The 19,045-nt window shown below is 44.7% G+C and overlaps 1 protein-coding gene across 3 annotated transcripts in view; it reads right to left on the reverse strand.

Moving 5' to 3' along the window:
* PPHLN1 (periphilin 1) overlaps nucleotides 1-19,045 on the reverse strand; it is a 166,444-nt gene that overhangs the window by 133,218 nt on the left and 14,181 nt on the right. The window contains exons 2-4 of one of the 3 annotated variants that reach the window (XM_069764750.1): nucleotides 11,209-11,246; nucleotides 4,363-4,648; nucleotides 3,612-3,703 (exon numbers count right to left, since the gene is read on the reverse strand). In XM_069764750.1, coding sequence (XP_069620851.1) covers nucleotides 3,612-3,703; nucleotides 4,363-4,399 — 129 coding nt within the window. In that variant the 5' untranslated portion in view covers nucleotides 4,400-4,648; nucleotides 11,209-11,246. Of the gene's footprint in view, nucleotides 1-3,611; nucleotides 3,704-4,362; nucleotides 4,649-11,208; nucleotides 11,250-19,045 lie in introns of all 3 variants that reach the window. The other 2 variants (XM_069764751.1, XM_069764752.1) reach the window with 2 other exon arrangements.

Genomic DNA, 19,045 nt, shown 5'->3' on the forward strand with positions numbered 1-19,045 from the left:
TACAATTTTTGAAAGACTTAAACGACAAGCTCTACAACATTTTTCTGACACATTCCTTTTTTCCCCTGACTCAGCCATTATTCTGGATCTTCGGTTGTCTGTGATGGAGGGCCGCCTCATACTGATCTCTACCGGAAGCCCACAGATACCAACAGTTTGCTTCAATTCCAAAGTTTCCATCCTCTTCATACCAGAAAAGGCGTTCCCACCGGGCAGTTCCTTTGGACTAGACGCAACTGTACCTCTGATGTGAACTTCAGGACGCAGGCTTAGGCCCTGACCGAAAGGGTCCGAGAACGTGGATACCCACAGAAAGATTATATCGACTGCATTCCAACGGAGAAAGGTTCTAAGTCAAGAAGGATGCTCTGCTCACCCCACATCCTCACCAGCTGGACTCCGCCATGAGGTTCATCACCAAGTATAACACGTGATGGCATCAGGTGAGAGACATCTTGTCAAACCATTGGGATATCCTCACGACAGATGCCAAAACATCGGCTTTTGTCAGTCCATGATGCTTACTAAGCACAAAGGCACCCAATTTACGGGATATCCTTACCAAAAGCCTTTTCACCCGGACATGTGTTAGGCTTAATCGTGGCATCAGTCTCAAGGGCTCGTTTCCCTATGGCGACTGCAATGTATGTCCCTTCACGCGGCCCACTAGGGACTGCTTTACCAACCCCTTGGACACTAAGCATCGCTCACTAAATACTTACATCAATTGTATAACGCGTAACAATGTCATGTATGCCATTGTCTGTACCTGTCATAGGGTCTACGCTGGACAAACCTCTCAGGAGCTCAGCATACGAGCGCAAAAACATCTGTCTACTTTCAATCTGGCAACCTCTGACTCCAAGAAGGGTAGGACATTGGCGACCATTGCAGACCACTTGCTTGCTGCGCATGGGGGAAGACCCACTAATATCAGTTTTTTTGGCCTACAAAAGGTTATAGGCAACCAAAGAGGTGGTGACCATCATAGACAGCATCTACACACTGAAGGGAGATGGATCTTTCTTCTACAATCGGTCTCCCCCTCTGGCCTTAACGAAGAGCTCCTCTTCACAGGATTCCTGGGCTAGTGACGGCATTAGCTGGCCCATCATGGTTATATCCCTCTTCAGCATTCTGTATTTCCAGGACCTACAGAAATGACCCCCTCCCTCTACCAGTAGAAGGGTTTGCTATTAAATCACCGACAGATATCCTACCATTGTTCTGTGTGCCACACAGACACATACCCTTTAGCACCAAATCTTCAGTCTCCTGCTCTCCTGGTCCTTTGCTCATTCAGTATGCCATTGGATTATGTGTTAATTACATTTTTGATTATTTATTGCATGTAAATTCGTCTACCCCTTCTTTTTATTTACTTTTCTGCATTTGTTGTCACTTATCAACCCTTGGTTTTCCTTTCACTCTCACACATGCTATAGTTTTATAGGTCGCACACCTTAACAAGCTGCTGCTTTATCATCATGAGGTTAGGTCTTCATACTCCTGTACCGCAAGCAGGTATTTTGTTCTTCCACCTACTTCTTCTCAGTAAATGGCATCTTTACCATTTTGTCATTGTTCTCTATATATTCCTTTTCATTATTTTTCCATCTCTTGCTCATTTACTTTTTCATTTGATCAGTGCTCACTCTGACCCTAAAAAAAAGCATAGGCACCCCCCCTTTCTTGAGTACACGTGATACACCATGTGCACCCCTGTTTTTGCAGCTCACTCTAGCTCCATCTGTTGGGGCACCTTGGCATCATGCACTTCCATTCCCCGGCTTGTTTGTACCCCTGAGCTCTTCATGCCATTGGTTCCCATTGCGCATGGGCACCTCCCGGCTCCACATCACCAGGGGATCCCCTGTCTCACTCCCTGTGCCCACAGCTTCTCTCTATCATCCCTCCTCCCGGTGGTAATTACTTTTGTATCCTAGTTATAGACTCCATTCCTCACCAGTCAGCACGTTCAGCGATACGCGTGGGACCTCACCACACCCCTGTTCCCAGATACCACTCTTACTTGCCTTCTATTTCAAGGCTTTAATCCACACAGGTCCTTCCCATCTGACGGAGACTTGCATGGCAGGAACCTGAATATCTTTTCCTGCTGCCCCGTGTGGGTGTCATTCTTCACGGAGTCCCGGCATCACTACTACTATTATTATTTCTCTACATTATTCCCTTAGTGCTGATTCCGGCACTCAGGGATGTTGTCTTTTGCTCATTTATAGCTCTAGGTTACTTTCTACCACATGGGCTTTACCTATCTTGGGTCACTTGATCATCAGTGGGGTCGCCCACATTTAATTCTTTGGTAGTGTATGTCCTCCTTGTTTGGTCTTACATATTGTATACAATTACTCTGATATTTACATATGATGACTATTTATGCTGCTATCACCTTTGTCGGTTTTTCCCAGCGCCTTGTGGTATCGGATATGATGGCTACCATTGCTTGTATTGGCACGCCATGCTTGTTGTTTGCTCATTAGCTTCCATGGATACAAGGGTGTTACTATTTCGCTTTGAAATGTTTTTATACATTGTTGTGCTTTGGTGTTAATAAAATTGCTTTTTATATTTTGTGACCTAGGTGTGCGCATTTTATATGCATTGACCTTTCTCTTCTTTAAATAGTCCACTGCCCCCTCATGCATTTTGCAGCACCCTTATTGCTTGCCCATGCCTATTTGTACTTTGTGGTGCACCCTACTCCGGTTTTTGCATAGCAGTCTGAAATGCCCGATAGACAATCAGCTGGTCAGAGCCCCCGTACACACTTGAGTGCCGGCCGACCACATCATTATCAGCAATGTGTATGGGGGGCTTACCGGAGGAAAACTGACTTGGCTTGACATGGGGGAAATGCTATAGCATGACCGATGTGAGACCCTACATGCCACACACCAGGCAGAAGAAAGGGGTTATATTCAGCACTCCAGGTGGACGGGGGTGCTCTGTACAATAAGTAGTAGAGTCTGATCAAGGATCTTGTTCTTCACACTGTATACTCATCTGTACATACTTCCGTTTCTATATTCATTTTCATCCACAGACGTGATTGAGTTCATGAGGGCCGAAATGTTGGCCATCTTGTAATGTGTGGCACCCATGAACATGACATGCTGACAGATGACTACAATTTTCTTAACTTCAGCTTACGAGTGCCATGGCCTGTCATGCAATACATGAGGCCGAGTCCACCAGGATTGGTAATAAACGATAACGCTGGATTTTCCTTAAAGAGGACCTGCCCACCAGGCCAAAAGTGGCCAGTTTTGCTCTTATTTTATCCCAGCTGCTCCTCGGAGTATTCCTTTTTCTAAATCTGCCATAAGGTTCCATAGTGACAGGTCTTTTTATTTCATTCTTCATTTTACTCTCTTTACCAAGAGGGTGTGCCTCACAGGTTTCTCTGGAGTCATGACTATAGACTACTCTTCATTATTACCCTGTGAGCAACGCCCCTTTGGAAAAGACCATAAAAAGGCCCAGAACTCTGGAACCATGTGGTGGATTATAAAAACACAGCTAAATATCCAGGGGAGCAGACGGACAGGTGACAGGTCCTCGTTAACCAGTAAATGACAAGTACTTACCTCCGGAGGAGCCTCACGAGGTGGGAGCCTGTGTCTTGGTAACCGTTCATATTCATATCTATCATCCCACATTTCTTCTTTTCTGTAGTCCACTAAAATATAGAAGAAAACACAGTTTGTATTGAGGAATGTACCACTCAGATTTTTTTTTGCTATCTTTAGCCGTTTTAATATGTTATGTTTCCAATTTTATTTTTCAACACTGTGCAATTTGTATTTTATTTCTATTCATAATTATAGGGGGAGGGAGAGAATCCTGCCACTGCTTTTTAGGATTCATTAAAAATAAGACAGGTCTGTAGCTTTTTTATTTTTATTCTTGATGGAGCTGTATGAGGGCTTGTTTTTTGTGCAACATGACAGAGATGGGCACCACCATATTTAGTATGAGAATCAACCCATTTGCTAACTACTGGTAGTACCTGCAGCACAGGAGAGTGCACAGATCGGGACACAGGTACAACAATACTGCTGCTCCAAAATGGCAATTTTCAAGGGAGTGGTATGCTCCTGAACAAAGAATATGAGCATCAGCCTTTCCTAATATATATATATACACACACACAGTACAGACCAAAAATTTGGACACACCTTCTCATTTAAAGATTTTTCTGTATTTTCATGACTATGAAAATTGTGCATTCACACTGAAGGCATCAAAACTATGAATTAACACATGTGGAATTATATACAAAAAAGTGTGAAACAACTGAAATTATGTCTTAAATTCTAGGTTCTTCAAAGTAGCCACCTTTTGCTTTGATGACTGCTTTGCACACTCTTGGCATTCTCTTGATGAGCTTCAAGAGGTAGTCACCGGAAATGGTCTTCCAACAATCTTGAAGGAGTTCCTAGAGATGCTTAGCACTTGTTGGCTCTTTTGCCTTCACTCTGCGGTCCAGCTCACCCCAAACCATCTCGATTGGGTTCAGGTCTGGTGACTGTGGAGGCCAGGTCATCTGGCGTAGCACCCCATCACTCTCCTTCTTGGTCAAATAGCCCTTACACAGCCTGGAGGTGTGTTTGGGGTCATTGTCCTGTTGAAAAATAAATGATGGTCCAACTAAACACAAACCGGATGGAATAGCATGCCGCTGCAAGATGCTGTGGTAGCCATGATGGTTCAGTATGCCTTCAATTTTGAATAGGGCTACTTTCACACTTCCGTCTTTATAAAGACGTCGCAATGCGTCGTTCTGTGTAAAAAACGCTTCCTGCAAAGCTGCCCGCAGGATGCGTTTTTTGTACATAGACTTGAATAACCGATGCATGGCAACGTATGGACACACGTTCCATACGTCGTGCACTGGATGCATCGGTAATTGGCGGACCGTCGTCACAAAAAAAACGTTCAATGTTAAGTTTTTTTGTGCGATGTGTCCGCCATTTCCGATCGCGCATGCGTGGCCAGAACCCCACCCCCTCCTCCCCGCTCATCACAATGGGCAGCAGATGCGTTGTAAAACTACATCCGCTGCCCACGTCGTGCTAAATTTAGCACAACGTCTGTCGGTACGTCGGGCCGACAGTCCCGTACAGACGGAAGTGTGAAAGTAGCCTAAATCCCCAACAGTGTCACCAGCAAAGCACCCCCACACCATCACACCTCCTCCTCCATTCTTCACGGTGGGAACCAGGCATGTAGAGTCCATCCCTTCACCTTTTCTACGTCGCACAAAGACACAGTGGTTGGAACCAAAGATCGCAAATTTGGACTCATCAGACCAAAGCACAGATTTCCACTGGTCTAATGTCCATTCCTTGTGTTCTTTAGCCCAAACAAGTCTCTTCTGCTTGTTGCCTGTCCTTAGCAGTGGTTTCCTAGCAGCTATTTTACCATGAAGGACTGCTGCACAAAGTCTCCTCTTAACAGTTGTAGAGATGTGTCTGCTGCTAGAATTCTGTGTGGTATTGACCTGGTCTCTAATCTCAGCTGCTGTTAACCTGCGATTTCTGAGGCTGGTGACTCGGATAAACTTATCCTCAGAAGCAGAGGTGACTCTTGGTCTTCCTTTCCTGTGGTGGTCCTCATGTGAGCCAGTTTCTTTGTAGCGCTTGATGGTTTTTGCCACTGCACTTGGGGACACTTTCAAAGTTTTTCCAATTTTTCGGACTGACTGACCTTCATTTCTTAAAGTAATGATAACCACTCGTTTTTCTTTACTTAGCTGCTTTTTTCTTGCCATAATACAAATTCTAACAGTCTATTCAGTAGGACTATCAGCTGTGTATCCACCAGACTTCTGCACAACACAACTGATGGTCCGAACCCCATTTATAAGGCAAGAAATCCCACTTATTAAACCTGACAAGGCACACCTGTGAAGTGAAAACCATTCCTGGTGACTACCTCTTGAAGCTCATCAAGAGAATGCCAAGAGTGTGCAAAGCAGTCATCAAAGCAAAAGGTGGCTGCTTTGAAGAACCTAGAATATAAGACGTATTTTCAGTTGTTTCACACTTTTTTGTTAAGTATATAATTCCACATGTGTTACTTCATAGTTTTGATGACTCCGTGTGAATGTACAATTTTCATAGTCATGAAAGTACAGAAAAATCTTTAACCCCTTTCTGCCATTGGACGTAATATTCCGTCCATGTGGGGTGGGCCTTAATTCCCAAGGACGGAATATTACGTCCAGCGCGATCGGCCGCGCTCACGGGGGGAGCGCCGCCGATCGCGGCCGGGTGTCAGCTGCTTATCGCAGCTGACATCCGGCACTATGTGCCAGGAGCGGTCACGGACCGCCCCCGGCACATTAACCCCCGGCACACCGCGATCAAAGATGATCGCGATGTGCCGGCGGTGCAGGGAAGCATCGCGCAGGGAGGGGGCTCCCTGCGGGCTTCCCTGAGACCCCCGCATCAACGCGATGTGATCGCGTTGCTCCGGGGGTCTCCTACCTCCCTCCCTGCAGTAAGTCCCGGATCCAAGATGGCCGCGGATCCGGGTCCTGCAGGGAGGGAGGTGGCTTACCAAGTGCCTGCTCAGAGCAGGCACTTGGTAAAGCTGCAGCACTCTGAGACAGATCGGTGATCTGTCAGAGTGCTGTGCAAACTGGCAGATCACCGATCTGTATTGTCCCCCCCTGGGACAAAGTAAAAAAGTTTTAAAAAAAAATTTCCAAGTGTGTAAAAAAAAAAAAAAAAATCCTAAATAATGAAAAGAAAAAAAAAATATTATTCCCATAAATACATTTCTTTATCTAAATAAAAAAAAAAAACAATAAAAGTACACATATTTAGTATCGCCGCGTCCGTAACGACCCGACCTATAAAACTGGCCCACTAGTTAACCCCTTCAGTAAACACCGTAAGAAAAAAAAAAAACGAGGCAAAAAAAAACGCTTTATTATCATACCGCCAAACAAAAAGTGGAATAACACGCGATCAAAAAGACGGATATAAATAACCATGGTACCGCTGAAAGCGTCATCTTGTCCCGCAAAAAATGAGCCGCCATACAGCAACATCAGCAAAAAAATAAAAAAGTTATAGTCCTCAGAATAAAGCGATGCAAAAATAATTATTTTTTTCTATAAAATAGTTTTTATCGTACAAAAGCGCCAAAACATAAAAAAAATGATATAAATGAGGTGTCGCTGTAATCGTACTGACCCGAAGAATAAAACTGCTTCATCAATTTTACCAAACGCGGAACGGTATAAACGCCTCCCCCAAAAGAAATTCATGAATAGCTGGTTTTTGGTCATTCTGCCTCACAAAAATCAGAATAAAAAGCGATCAAAAAATGTCACGTGCCCGAAAATGTTACCAATAAAAACGTCAACTCGTCCCGCAAAAAACAAGACCTCACATGACTCTGTGGACTCAAATATGGAAAAATTATAGCTCTCAAAATGTGGTAACGCAAAAAATATTTTTTGCAATAAAAAGCGTCTTTCAGTGTGTGACGGCTGCCAATCATAAAAATCTGCTAAAAAACCCGCTATAAAAGTAAATGAAAAAAATGTATTTATTTCTATTTTCCCATTAGGGTTAGGGCTAGGGTTAGGGTTAGGGCTAGGGTTAGGGCTAGGGCTAGGGTTAGGGCTAGGGCTAGGGTTAGGGTTAGGGCTAGGGTTAGGGCTAGGGTTAGCGTTAGGGCTAGGGTTAGCGTTAGGGCTAGGGTTAGCGTTAGGGCTAGGGTTAGCGTTAGGGCTAGGGTTAGGGCTAGGGTTAGGGCTAGGGTTAGGGCTAGGGTTAGGGCTAGGGTTAGGGCTAGGGTTAGGGCTAGGGTTAGGGCTAGGGTTAGGGCTAGGGTTAGGGCTAGGGTTAGGGCTAGGGTTAGGGCTAGGGTTAGGGCTAGGGTTAGGGCTAGGGTTGGGGCTACAGTTAGGGTTGGGGCTAAAGTTAGGGTTAGGGTTTAGATTACATTTACAGTTGGGAATAGGGTTGGGATTAGGGTTAGGGGTGTGTCTGGGTTAGAGGTGTGGTTAGGGTTACCATTGGGATTAGGGTTAGCGGTGTGTTTGGATTAGGGTTTCAGTTATAATTGGGGGGTTTCCACTGTTTAGGCACATCAGGGGGATCTCCAAACGCGACATGGCGACCGATCTCAATTCCATCCAATTCTGCATTGAAAAAGTAAAACAGTGCTCCTTCCCTTCCGAGCTCTCCCGTGTGCCCAAACAGGAGTTTACCCCAACATATGGGGTATCAGCGTACTCAGGACAAATTGGGCAACAACTTTTGGGGTCCAATTTCTCCTGTTACCCTTGGGAAAATACAAAACTGGGGGCTAAAAAATAATTTTTGTGGGAAAAAATTTTTGTTTTATTTTTACGGCTCTCCATTATAAACTTCTGTGAAGCCCTTGGTGGGTCAAAGCGCTCAGCACACATCTAGATAAGTTCCTAAGGGGGTCTACTTTCCAAAATGGTGTCACTTGTGGGGGGTTTCTACTGTTTAGGTACATTAGGGGCTCTGCAAACGCAATGTGACACCTGCAGACCATTCCATCTAAGTCTGCATTCAAATGGCACTCCTTCCCTTCTGAGCCCTCCCATGTGCCCAAACAGTGGTTCCCCCCACATATGGTGTATCATCGCACTCAGGACAAATTGGGCAACAAATTTTGGGGTCCAATTTCTCCTGTTACCCTCAGGAAAATACAAAACTGGGGGCTAAAAAAATAATTTTTGTGGGAAAAAAATGTTGTTTTATTTTTACGGCTCTGCATTATAAACTTCTGTGAAGCACTTGGTGGGTCAAAGTGCTCACCACACCTCTAGATAAGTTCCTTAGGGGGTCTGCTTTCCAAAATGGTGTCACTTGTGGGGGGTTTCAATGTTTAGGCACATCAGTGGCTCTTCAAACGCAACATGACGTCCCATCTCAATTCCTGTCAATTTTGCATTGAAAAGTCAAACGGCGCTCCTTCCCTTCCGAGCTCTCCCATCCGCCCAAACAGTGGTTTACCCCCACATATGGGCTATCAGCGTACTCAGGACAAATTGTACAACAACTTTTGGGGTCCAATTTCTTCTCTTACCCTTGGGAAAATAAAAAATTGGGGGCGAAAAGATAATTTTTGTGAAAAAATATGATTTTTTATTTTTACGGTTCTACATTATAAACTTCTGTGAAGCACTTGTTGGGTCAAAGTGCTCACCACACCTCTAGATAAGTTCCTTAGGGGGTCTACTTTCCAAAATGGTGTCACTTGTGGGGGATTTCAATGTTTAGCCACATCAGGGGCTCTCCAAACGAAACATGGCGTCCCATCTCAATTCCAGTCAATTTTGCATTGAAAAGTCAAATGGCACTCCTTCGCTTCCGAGCTCTGCCATGCGCCCAAACAGTGGTTTACCCCCACATGTGGGGTATTGGCATACTCAGGACAAATTGTACAACAATGTTTGGGGTCCATTTTCTCCTGTTACCCTTGGTAAAATAAAACAAATTGGAGCTGAATTAAATTTTTTGTGAAAAAACGTTAAATGTTCATTTTTATTTAAACATTCAAAAAATTCCTGTGAAGCACCAGAAGGGTTAATAAACTTCTTGAATATGGTTTTGAGCACCTTGAGGGGTGTAGTTTTTAGAATGGTGTCACACTTGGGTATTTTCTATCATATAGACCCCTCAAAATGACTTCAAATGAGATGTGGTCCCTAAAATAAAATGGTGTTGTAGAAATGAGAAATTGCTGGTCAACTTTTAACCCTTATAACTCCCTAACAAAAAAAAATTTTGGTTCCAAAATTGTGCTGATGTAAAGTAGACATGTGGGAAATGTTACTTATTAAGTATTTTGTGTGACATATCTCTGTGATTTAATTGCATAAAAATTCAAAGTTGGAAAATTGCGAAATTTTCAAAATATTCGCCAAATTTCCATTTTTTTCACAAATAAACGCAGGTAATATCAAAGAAATTTTACCACTATCATGAAGTACAATATGTCACGAGAAAACAATGTCAGAATCACCGGGATCCGTTGAAGCGTTCCAGAGTTATAACCTCATAAAGGGACAGTGGTCAGAATTGTAAAAATTGGCCCGGTCCATAACGTGCAAACCACCCTTGGGGGTAAAGGGGTTAAATGAGAAGGTGTGTCCAAACTTTTGGTCTGTACTGTATATACACACACAGTACTGCAACAGTGTGGTATTCCAGTAAATATAAGAAACGATGATTCTCTATGGCTGGACTTCATGGGAGTACAAAGATGGAGGCAACGGGAGCCTTCAATAGGTCCCAGTCTGCAACCTGTCAGCACTCCGCTATCATGTATTGATGAGCACACGAATGGTCGCATAACATGATCGCTCCACTTAAATGCCGTTGTCAGTGATTGACAGCAGAATTTAAGCGGTTAAACAGAAAACAAAAGAAAAAGAGCAAGCATGTAACTGAACTGAACAATACACCATAAAATCAGGCAAATCTATGATAAAATTTAGAATCAGAACAAACATAAAATCAGAAAAACAGATGTGACAAGACCTCCATGAATGTGAGCCCTGCAATACGTATGTCCACCACATGAGGACAGTGTAGGACCACAAGAGCATCACCTAATACCAAGCCTCATAAGAAGACATGTGTATAGAAAAGGTCCTATGCAGTGCACACACCTGACTGAGAAAGTAAGCCTGCCAATAAGGGCCAGCAACACCCCCAAAGCCTCCCTAGGGAAATATGTCGATATCGAGTGGTCAAAGGAAAATAGACCAGAGTAAATCACCAGTGACCCACTACTGCTGACATGAGCTTAAGGCACGTACTAAGTCCTCTCAAACTTCACAGCTCTCCTGTCCACAAAATGGCTGCTGGTGGAGTAGCACGTGACTCGACTTGTCCATCAGCCTTCACCAAAGGAGAAACACCTTACATATAAAAGCAGCTTTTCAATGCGAGGAGGCCATAAATAGGTCGGGTCACATTATCCTCCAACAGCAGCCATTTTGTGGAATAGAGAGCTGTGTAGTCTGAGGAAAGCTGAGGTAACAAGAGGAGGAGTACCTGTCATACCTATATATTAGTGTCACAAAATCATGTCCCCAACACATTGGTAAAATAAAGATACAGTGGACAACCCCTTTAAGTCTGAGGAAGAATGGATATGTAATACATATGTTCAGACACTTACTATTATTCCTGTGATATTATTCACTGCACATTCAATTCCTGCTGGAAAAAGAAGAAAAAAAGTCTTAAAATTAAATATGAATTCAGTATTGTAAGTAAACATTTGACCAAGATCCCTTTATTCAAATATTTTTGTCCAATGCTGTTTCTGCAAGTCCCCCACAGAAGTGAAAAGAAAATGAGAAATATCATAGCACAGCCCACTCACTGGTCCCTGTAGCCCCGATCATTTGTGGCCAGTGCAACAGATATTCCTATTTCACCCATAAAAGGTTGAATGCCATCACAGTGAATCTGAAAATGGTTGCATAAAACCAAACTTTCTCTTTACGAATTGTTCACACATGCATTTCTGCTATGGGGAAGTGCCGCAATAAAATCCATAATTACCGTAATGCTGTGGAAATGGTGATGGGGAGTCCCTCATTTCACTCATTACATTATAAAGAGTGAAATCCGTGCTGACCTTCATAATAAACTAACACCTGGAGGATCTCAAATGCCCACCGCAAGGTAGTTACAGCAGCAACCCCTCCCTCCATACAGTAATGGACACAATAGCAACCCCTCGCACACAGTAATCCCACTGCACAAGTAATCACAGTGGCATCCCCGCCGCAAAGTAGCCTCAGCAGCATCCCCTCCATACAATAATTGCATGAGGAACGCTTTCCCACAGTGATCACAGTAGCAACCCCTCCACACAGCAATTGCGGAAGCAGCCCCTTGCACAGCTGTGACAGCGGCAACCCCTCCGCACAGCCGTCGCAGCGGCAACCCCTCCGCACAGCCGTCGCAGCGGCAACCCCTCCGCACAGCCGTCGCAGCGGCAACCCCTCCGCACAGCCGTCTCAGCGGCAACCCCTCCGCACAGCCGTCGCAGCGGCAACCCCTCCGCACAGCCGTCGCAGCGGCAACCCCTCCGCACAGCCGTCGCAGCTGCAACCCCTCCGCACAGCTGTCGCAGAGGGAATGCATCTGAACAATAGTCGCAGCATCAACGCCTCAGAAATTTCTCATTAGTCATTATAAGCATTGACTCTCTAATTTCAACTATCATAGCAATTATGCAATATGCACTCACCGATAGTACTGGCTGATAATGCTCCCCCTACTTCCAAAGGGCTGCATCCAAGCAACATATTGAAGGTTCTACCTGTATAAGCAGGGCCGGCGACCGCACCCGACGCACCCGGGCAAGTGCCGGGGCCCTGAGCAGGCAGGGGGTCCACTCGCCGTCGGGGACACTGGCGCGCTATAGTGCCGGCCCCCGCGAGTGGACCCCCCACCTGCTCCGGGCCCCGACACTTGCGATACTTACCTCTCCCTGTTCCAGCGCTGCAGCGTCTTCCATCCTCTGACTGTGACGTTCAGGTCAGAGGGCGCGATGACGTCACCAGTGCGCGCCCTCTGCCTGAGCAGTCGCAGCACAGAGAGCAGGAAGACGCAGACGGTGAGGAGTCCAGAGCAGAGCAGCGTCAAGCAACGAGAGGTGAGGATTTCATTATTTTTTTTTTTATATTTGGAGCAATATATGGGGACCCTCAGAATGGGCCCATATATGGAGCATTATATGGGGTCAATAATATAGGGAGCATCTTATGGGGCCAATTTAATATGGAGCATCTTATGGGGCCAATTTAATATGGAGCATCTTATGGGGCCAATTCAATATGGAGCAGTATATGGAGCCAATTCAATATGGAGCAGTATATGGAGCCAATTACATATGGAGCAGTATATGAGGCCAATAATAAATGAAGCATCTTATGGGACTAATTATATATGGAGCATTTTATATGGACAATTATATATGGAGCATTATATGGGGCCCATTATACATGGAGCATCTTATGGGGCCAATTATTTTTGGAGCATTATATGGGACCCATTCTGTAAGGAGCATCATATGGGGCCCATTCTGTATGGAGCATCATATGGGGCCCATTCTGTATGGAGCATCATATGGGGCCCATTCTGTATTGAGCATCATATGGGGTCCATTCTGTATGGAGCATCATATGGGGCCCATTCTGTATGGAGCATCATATGGGGCCCATTCTGTATGGAGCAATATATGGGACTCAGTATACTGTATGGGGCCGATCATATACTGTATGGAGAATTATATGTGGCTCACTATACTGTATGGAGCATTATATGGGGTCAATTCCTTATGGAGCAATATATGCGGCTCAATCTGTATGGAGCACTCTGTGGTGCCCATTATACTGTATGGAGCATAATATGGGGCTCATTATTCTATTTGGAGCAATATATGGGGCTCATTATGTATAGAAGACTATGTGGTGCCAATTATACTGTATGGGGCAATATATGGGGCTCATTATTCTGCTTGGGCAATATATGGGGCTCATTCTGTATAGAGGACTATACTGTCTGGGTTCTGAGCTAATGTAGAATGCACAATAGATATCACTCATGTAATGTAAGAAGTAAGTGAAATCTTTGGCATTGTACTATACCTATATTTCTCTGCCGTATCCGTGCATTATGAATTGTGGTATGTGTTAAAGGGGCCCACCAGGACTCTTTCACCCAGGGCCCATGAAAACCTGGAGCCGGCCCTGTGTATAAGGCTCTGCATATATGGAATGTATAGCATGCTATTTCAGGCCCCAGATTAAAGGCCCCTTCACATTAAGCGACGCTGCAGCGATAACGACAACGATCCGGATCGCTGCAGCGTCGCTGTTTGGTCGCTGGAGAGCTGTCACACAGACCGCTCTCCAGCGACCAACGATGCCGGTAACCAGGGTAAACATCGGGTAACTAAGCGCAGGGCCGCGCTTAGTAACCCGATGTTTACCCTGGTTACCATGCTAAAAGTAAAAAAAAACAAACACTACATACTTACCTACAGCCGTCTGTCCTCCAGCGCTGCGCTCTGCTTCTCTGCTCTCCTCCTGTGCTGTCTGTGAGCCGGAAAGCAGAGCGGTGACGTCACCGCTCTGCTTTCCGGCTCACAGCCAGTACAGGAGGAGTGCAGAGCACAGCGCTGGAGGACAGACAGCGGTAGATAAGTATGTAGTGTTTGTTTTTTTTTACTTTTAGCATGGTAACCAGGGTAAACATCGGGTTACTAAGCGCGGCCCTGCGCTTAGTTACCCGATGTTTACCCTGGTTACCAGTGAAGACATCGCTGGATCGGTGTCACACACGCCGATCCAGCGACAAAATAAAGTTCTGGACTTTATTCAGCGACCAACGATCTCCCAGCAGGGGCCTGATCGTTGGTCGCTGTCACACATAACGATTTCATTAACGATATCGTTGCTACGTCACAAATAGCAACGATATCGTTAACAATATCGTTATGTGTGAAGGTACCTTAAGCCCTCGCTTATTCCGCAACAAAGACTTAACCCTGTGCATGTAAGGCGCTTGTACAGAGTGGGCTCACGACATGAGCCCACACCATTCCAGGCAGACAAAGGGTGCGCTACTGAGCCATCATCTGCTTAATGATATTAACCTGTTGAATGCCACTGCCAATCTCTGCCGGTGACATATACTGCGTCTGTCCAGGGAGCGAGCAGTTCTCTGCGCCCATTGCCCCCCTGCCTGAGACATGATTGATGATGGGCTTGCCGTGGCAGCCGATAGATTGCTGAAGATCCATGTGACTGCTATGACGGTGCTCCTAGGCCTAGGGCTGGGCTTCACTAGAAACTGCAATTTTTTGCTACATACTGTAAATCCATTGTATTGGAGCATAAAGTATAGGCAAAAAGACAAACACAAATCCATGCATCGAAAAGACAAAATTTTTTCTAGCCCCCACAACATCCCCCCAAAATGCAAAATGGAGCGTTGTATCTACCCCAAAATGGCATCCACCTTCACAACTTATTGAAGGCGCTGCCTTACAAGCTGCACTCACACTTTGATATGGATATTTCTTTTGTCTGTTCTGTTTTTGCAGTGGACAAACGGAAATAGAGTATAAAAGGGATGCTTTACATAACTGAGGCAAACGACAACAGAGGACCTCTATTATTATGGAGACCATCTGGGTTCCCATTATCTGTCAGCTTTAAAATGGATAGAAAGTTCTTCATGCTGCAGGTTTTCTTCTGCCCTAATAAAACAACATATAACGAGAACCCAGATGGACCTCATAATAATCAAAAAGAGCCTTACTGCTTCTAATTTATGTAACTCATCTGTTTTGCACATTAATTCCATTTGTCTGTCCCTAAAACTAGAACAGACAAAAGAACGTCTCACGGCAAGTGTGAATATAGTCCTGATGAATGGGTGGCAGAGGGCTGTGATGATGAACTACTAGTATGAAGAAATGGACTGCTATAGCCATCAGGAATTTCAGCTCTATTAGGGGGCCAAACTGCAAATATATCCTCAGCTCTCAACATCTTTGTCTTTTTTTTTTTTTTAAAGGAACCTGTCTCATTGTACATGCAGTCATCGAAGTATAGAGGAGAAGCTGAGCATAACTAGTATTTTATCCCTTGAAATTCCATATGTTTGCATATATACAAGCCCAGTGGGCAGAGCTACTAGTGATTGACAGCTATATCTACATGCAGTCATGAATAGGAGATTGTCAGTCACTAGAAGAACTGCCCACTGGACTCATACGTATACAAACACATGGGATCTTAATGAATAAAATGTAAACTTTACTGAAACTTTCCCAACAAATGCATATTCATCAGATCAGCTCCTCCGGCGCTATAACATCCTGCCAGCAGAGAAGAAACCATTTTCAACTTCACAGGTCCAAACCAATCCAGCCTAAGGCCCGGGGTCACAATAGAGAGAAATACGGACGAGGGAGAGGCGCAAAAACTACACATTCCACTTGGACCAATGTTTCTCTATGGGGCAGCTTCCATCAGCCGTATATTTCTCAGCTGTATTTTACGGGCGTAGAAAATCACAGCATGCTGCGTTTGTCAGCACATTGTGCAAAAAATCCGCCAATGAATGTCTATGGGGGCGAGAAAAATAGGGACCATCAGTGTGACTTGCGAGAAATACGCAGCGGTGTTCTAGCGAAAAGCCGGTAATTCAGTGCGGTGCACAGTAAAATCACACTGACAGGTTAGAATATATATATGCAAACACATATACACATATATATATATATATATATATATATATATATATATATATATATATATATACACACACATATACATAGTGTAGCATAGCGACTGGTCATGTGAATGATGGATGGTATGTATCGCAGAGGTGGATGGCCCTGTGATGGAAGCCTGGGTATGTTTTGCTCAAGCAGATCTACTGCTTAGGCCTCTTTCACGCTTCAGTCTTTCGGCGTCAGTCAAAAACCGCCATTTTCGTCAAATAGCGGATCCGCTATTTTCCCATTGACTTGCATTAGCGACGGATTGTGGCGGATGGTCGTCCGTTCCATCCGCCATGCGACGGATCCGTCGATATTGGGCGGACGTTGTCTAGACATTGACGGACTTTGTAACGTTTTTTGTCGCCGCCGAAAAGGCGGACCGCGGCGGATCCGTCGCGTCCGCCACTTTTTAGAATGGGCGCCTATGGGCGACGGATCCGTCGCGATCCGCTTTTTGGCGGATCCGTCTCACCAATCCGCTTTTTTAATTGAGCATGCTCCAAAAAGTGGATACTTTGCCCAGACAACCCAAAAACTATATAAAAAGGACAGGTCATTCCCAAATATACCAGCTAGCAAGAGAGACCCTTCCATGCAAGAGAGACCCAGCCAGACCCTGCCAGCAAGACCTTGCCAGCCAGGCCCTGCCAGCCAGCGAGACCCTGCCAGACCCTGCCAGCAAGACCTTTACAGCCAGGCCCTGCCAGCCAGCTAGAGAGGCCCTGCCAGCCAGCCAGAGAGACCCTGCCAGCAAGACCTTGCCAGCCAGGCCCTGCCAGCCAGCCAGAGAGGCCCTGCCAGCCAGCCAGAGAGACCCTGCCAGCAAGACTTGCCAGCCAGGCCCTGCCAGCCAGCCAGAGAGGCCCTGCCAGCCAGAGAGGCCCTGCCAGCCAGACCCTGCCTGAGACAGCCATGTGAGTACTGCCATCCAGCGTGCATGTGTGTGTGTGTGCGTGCGTGCGTGTGTGTGCGCCTGCCTGCCCTGTTTATGTTTTTCATACTGTGCTGGTATTTTGAATAGCTGTGCTGTAACATGTGTTTTGTGTGTGTATAAATGATGTGTGATGTGTTCTGCATTTTTGTTGTTTTCCATAATGTACTTGTATTTCAAATAAAGAGCAGTGTAGCTCCTACTGTACCCTAAAAAAAGTAAATTTTAAAAAAATATAGTAATAAAAATTTCACAAAACTGTCAGTAGTCTCATTTCAAGATAAATGTAATATTGGGTATACATGCAATAAAGGTTATATATACAAATGCGGAATGCAAATCTTTGCTATAGAAAATTTTATCTGGTTTTAGAAAATACAAACTGTAGGTTAATCATAAATAACAATTTTTGGAATTGGTATTTTAATTTTGAATGAGGAACATTTTTTATAAGGTTAAACTTTGTTTAGGTGGGTTTTACCAGCATGCGCATTGCGCATATCAAGTTCTAAGTAGTTTTGGTGTTGCTTTAAAGGGTTTTTTGGGGTTTTTTTTTGTGGGGAAACAGGAGGTAGAGGGTTTGGCAGCTTGTGCATCAAGCATATCTAGCATATCAAGTATGACAGTTAAGAATTTTTTTTTTCTTTTGTGGTGGGGGAAATCTAAAAGTAAGTTGGTACTGTAGTAGGTACTGACCAAAACGTACACATGCAGGCTCCCCAAGTTTTGGAAAAAGATGTAAAGTCCCAGCTGCATCTATCAATCTATCCTTCCCTAAAGCGCATCTATCCTTTTGTATAGTAGCTTATAACTCTCTTTATACTTACAGATCCTAGGGACCAAGAGGGACGCAAGGGACCGACTACCAACCATAGAAGCAAGCCCCCAAGTTTTTTAAAAAGATGTAAGTGTAAAGTCCCTAAAGCTGCATCTATCCTTTTGTATAGTAGCTTAGAACTCTCTTTATACTTACAGATCCTAGGGACCAAGAGGGACGCAAGGGACCGACCAACCCAAGATTATTGAAAGACCATGTCTTCTTCTGAGAGCCCCCCCATCACATCAGCAGCAAACTGAGGTGTCTATTTTTTTTTTTCTTAATAAATTTTTTTGGGGGGTACAACTATGGTAATTGTATTTTAACCCTTTATGTGTTTATTCTGTATTCACAGGAATATGAAGCAGAGGGGCTTACAGAAGGAGACGGACAGGGTGGAGAAATACAAGGAGCGGGAGCGCATAGTGTACGTTTTGCACAGATCGATCCTCACATACAACACACTACACCCAAAACAAACATTCAGCACAGCACAGCACACACAATACATATGCCTCTATCCAAGAACAATATTAATTAATTAATTTATTTTTTATTAGTCTTCACAATCCGGGGCTCGACGTAGAGTTCCTCAAAGCACCTCCCATAGTCGTCGGAATGATAAACGCGGCGGTCGCCGAAGAGTAAGTTCCTTTTTGTTTTGGTTTTTAGTAAACTGTAAAATTCATGTGGTGTAATTTTTCCCTTTTAATTATCTTTTTGTTAGGCTTCACAGCGTGCTCCCGAACAAGATGACGAAGAGGAGGGCATCGATGTGGACACCCTCATCCAAGCTGTACAAATTCGGGAGCTGCTGTGGAGCATGTCGGACCGCCGCCATGCTGACCAGTTAATCACCCGACGGCTATGGGAGGAAGTGTGCAGTGCTGTTATGGATAACTGGGAGGAACTCGATGCTGGGGCCCAGGATCTAGCGCGTAAGTATTAACACTTCA

Source organism: Ranitomeya imitator, chromosome 4, assembly GCF_032444005.1.
Source record: "Ranitomeya imitator isolate aRanImi1 chromosome 4, aRanImi1.pri, whole genome shotgun sequence".
Taxonomy (NCBI): Eukaryota; Metazoa; Chordata; class Amphibia; order Anura; family Dendrobatidae; genus Ranitomeya; species Ranitomeya imitator.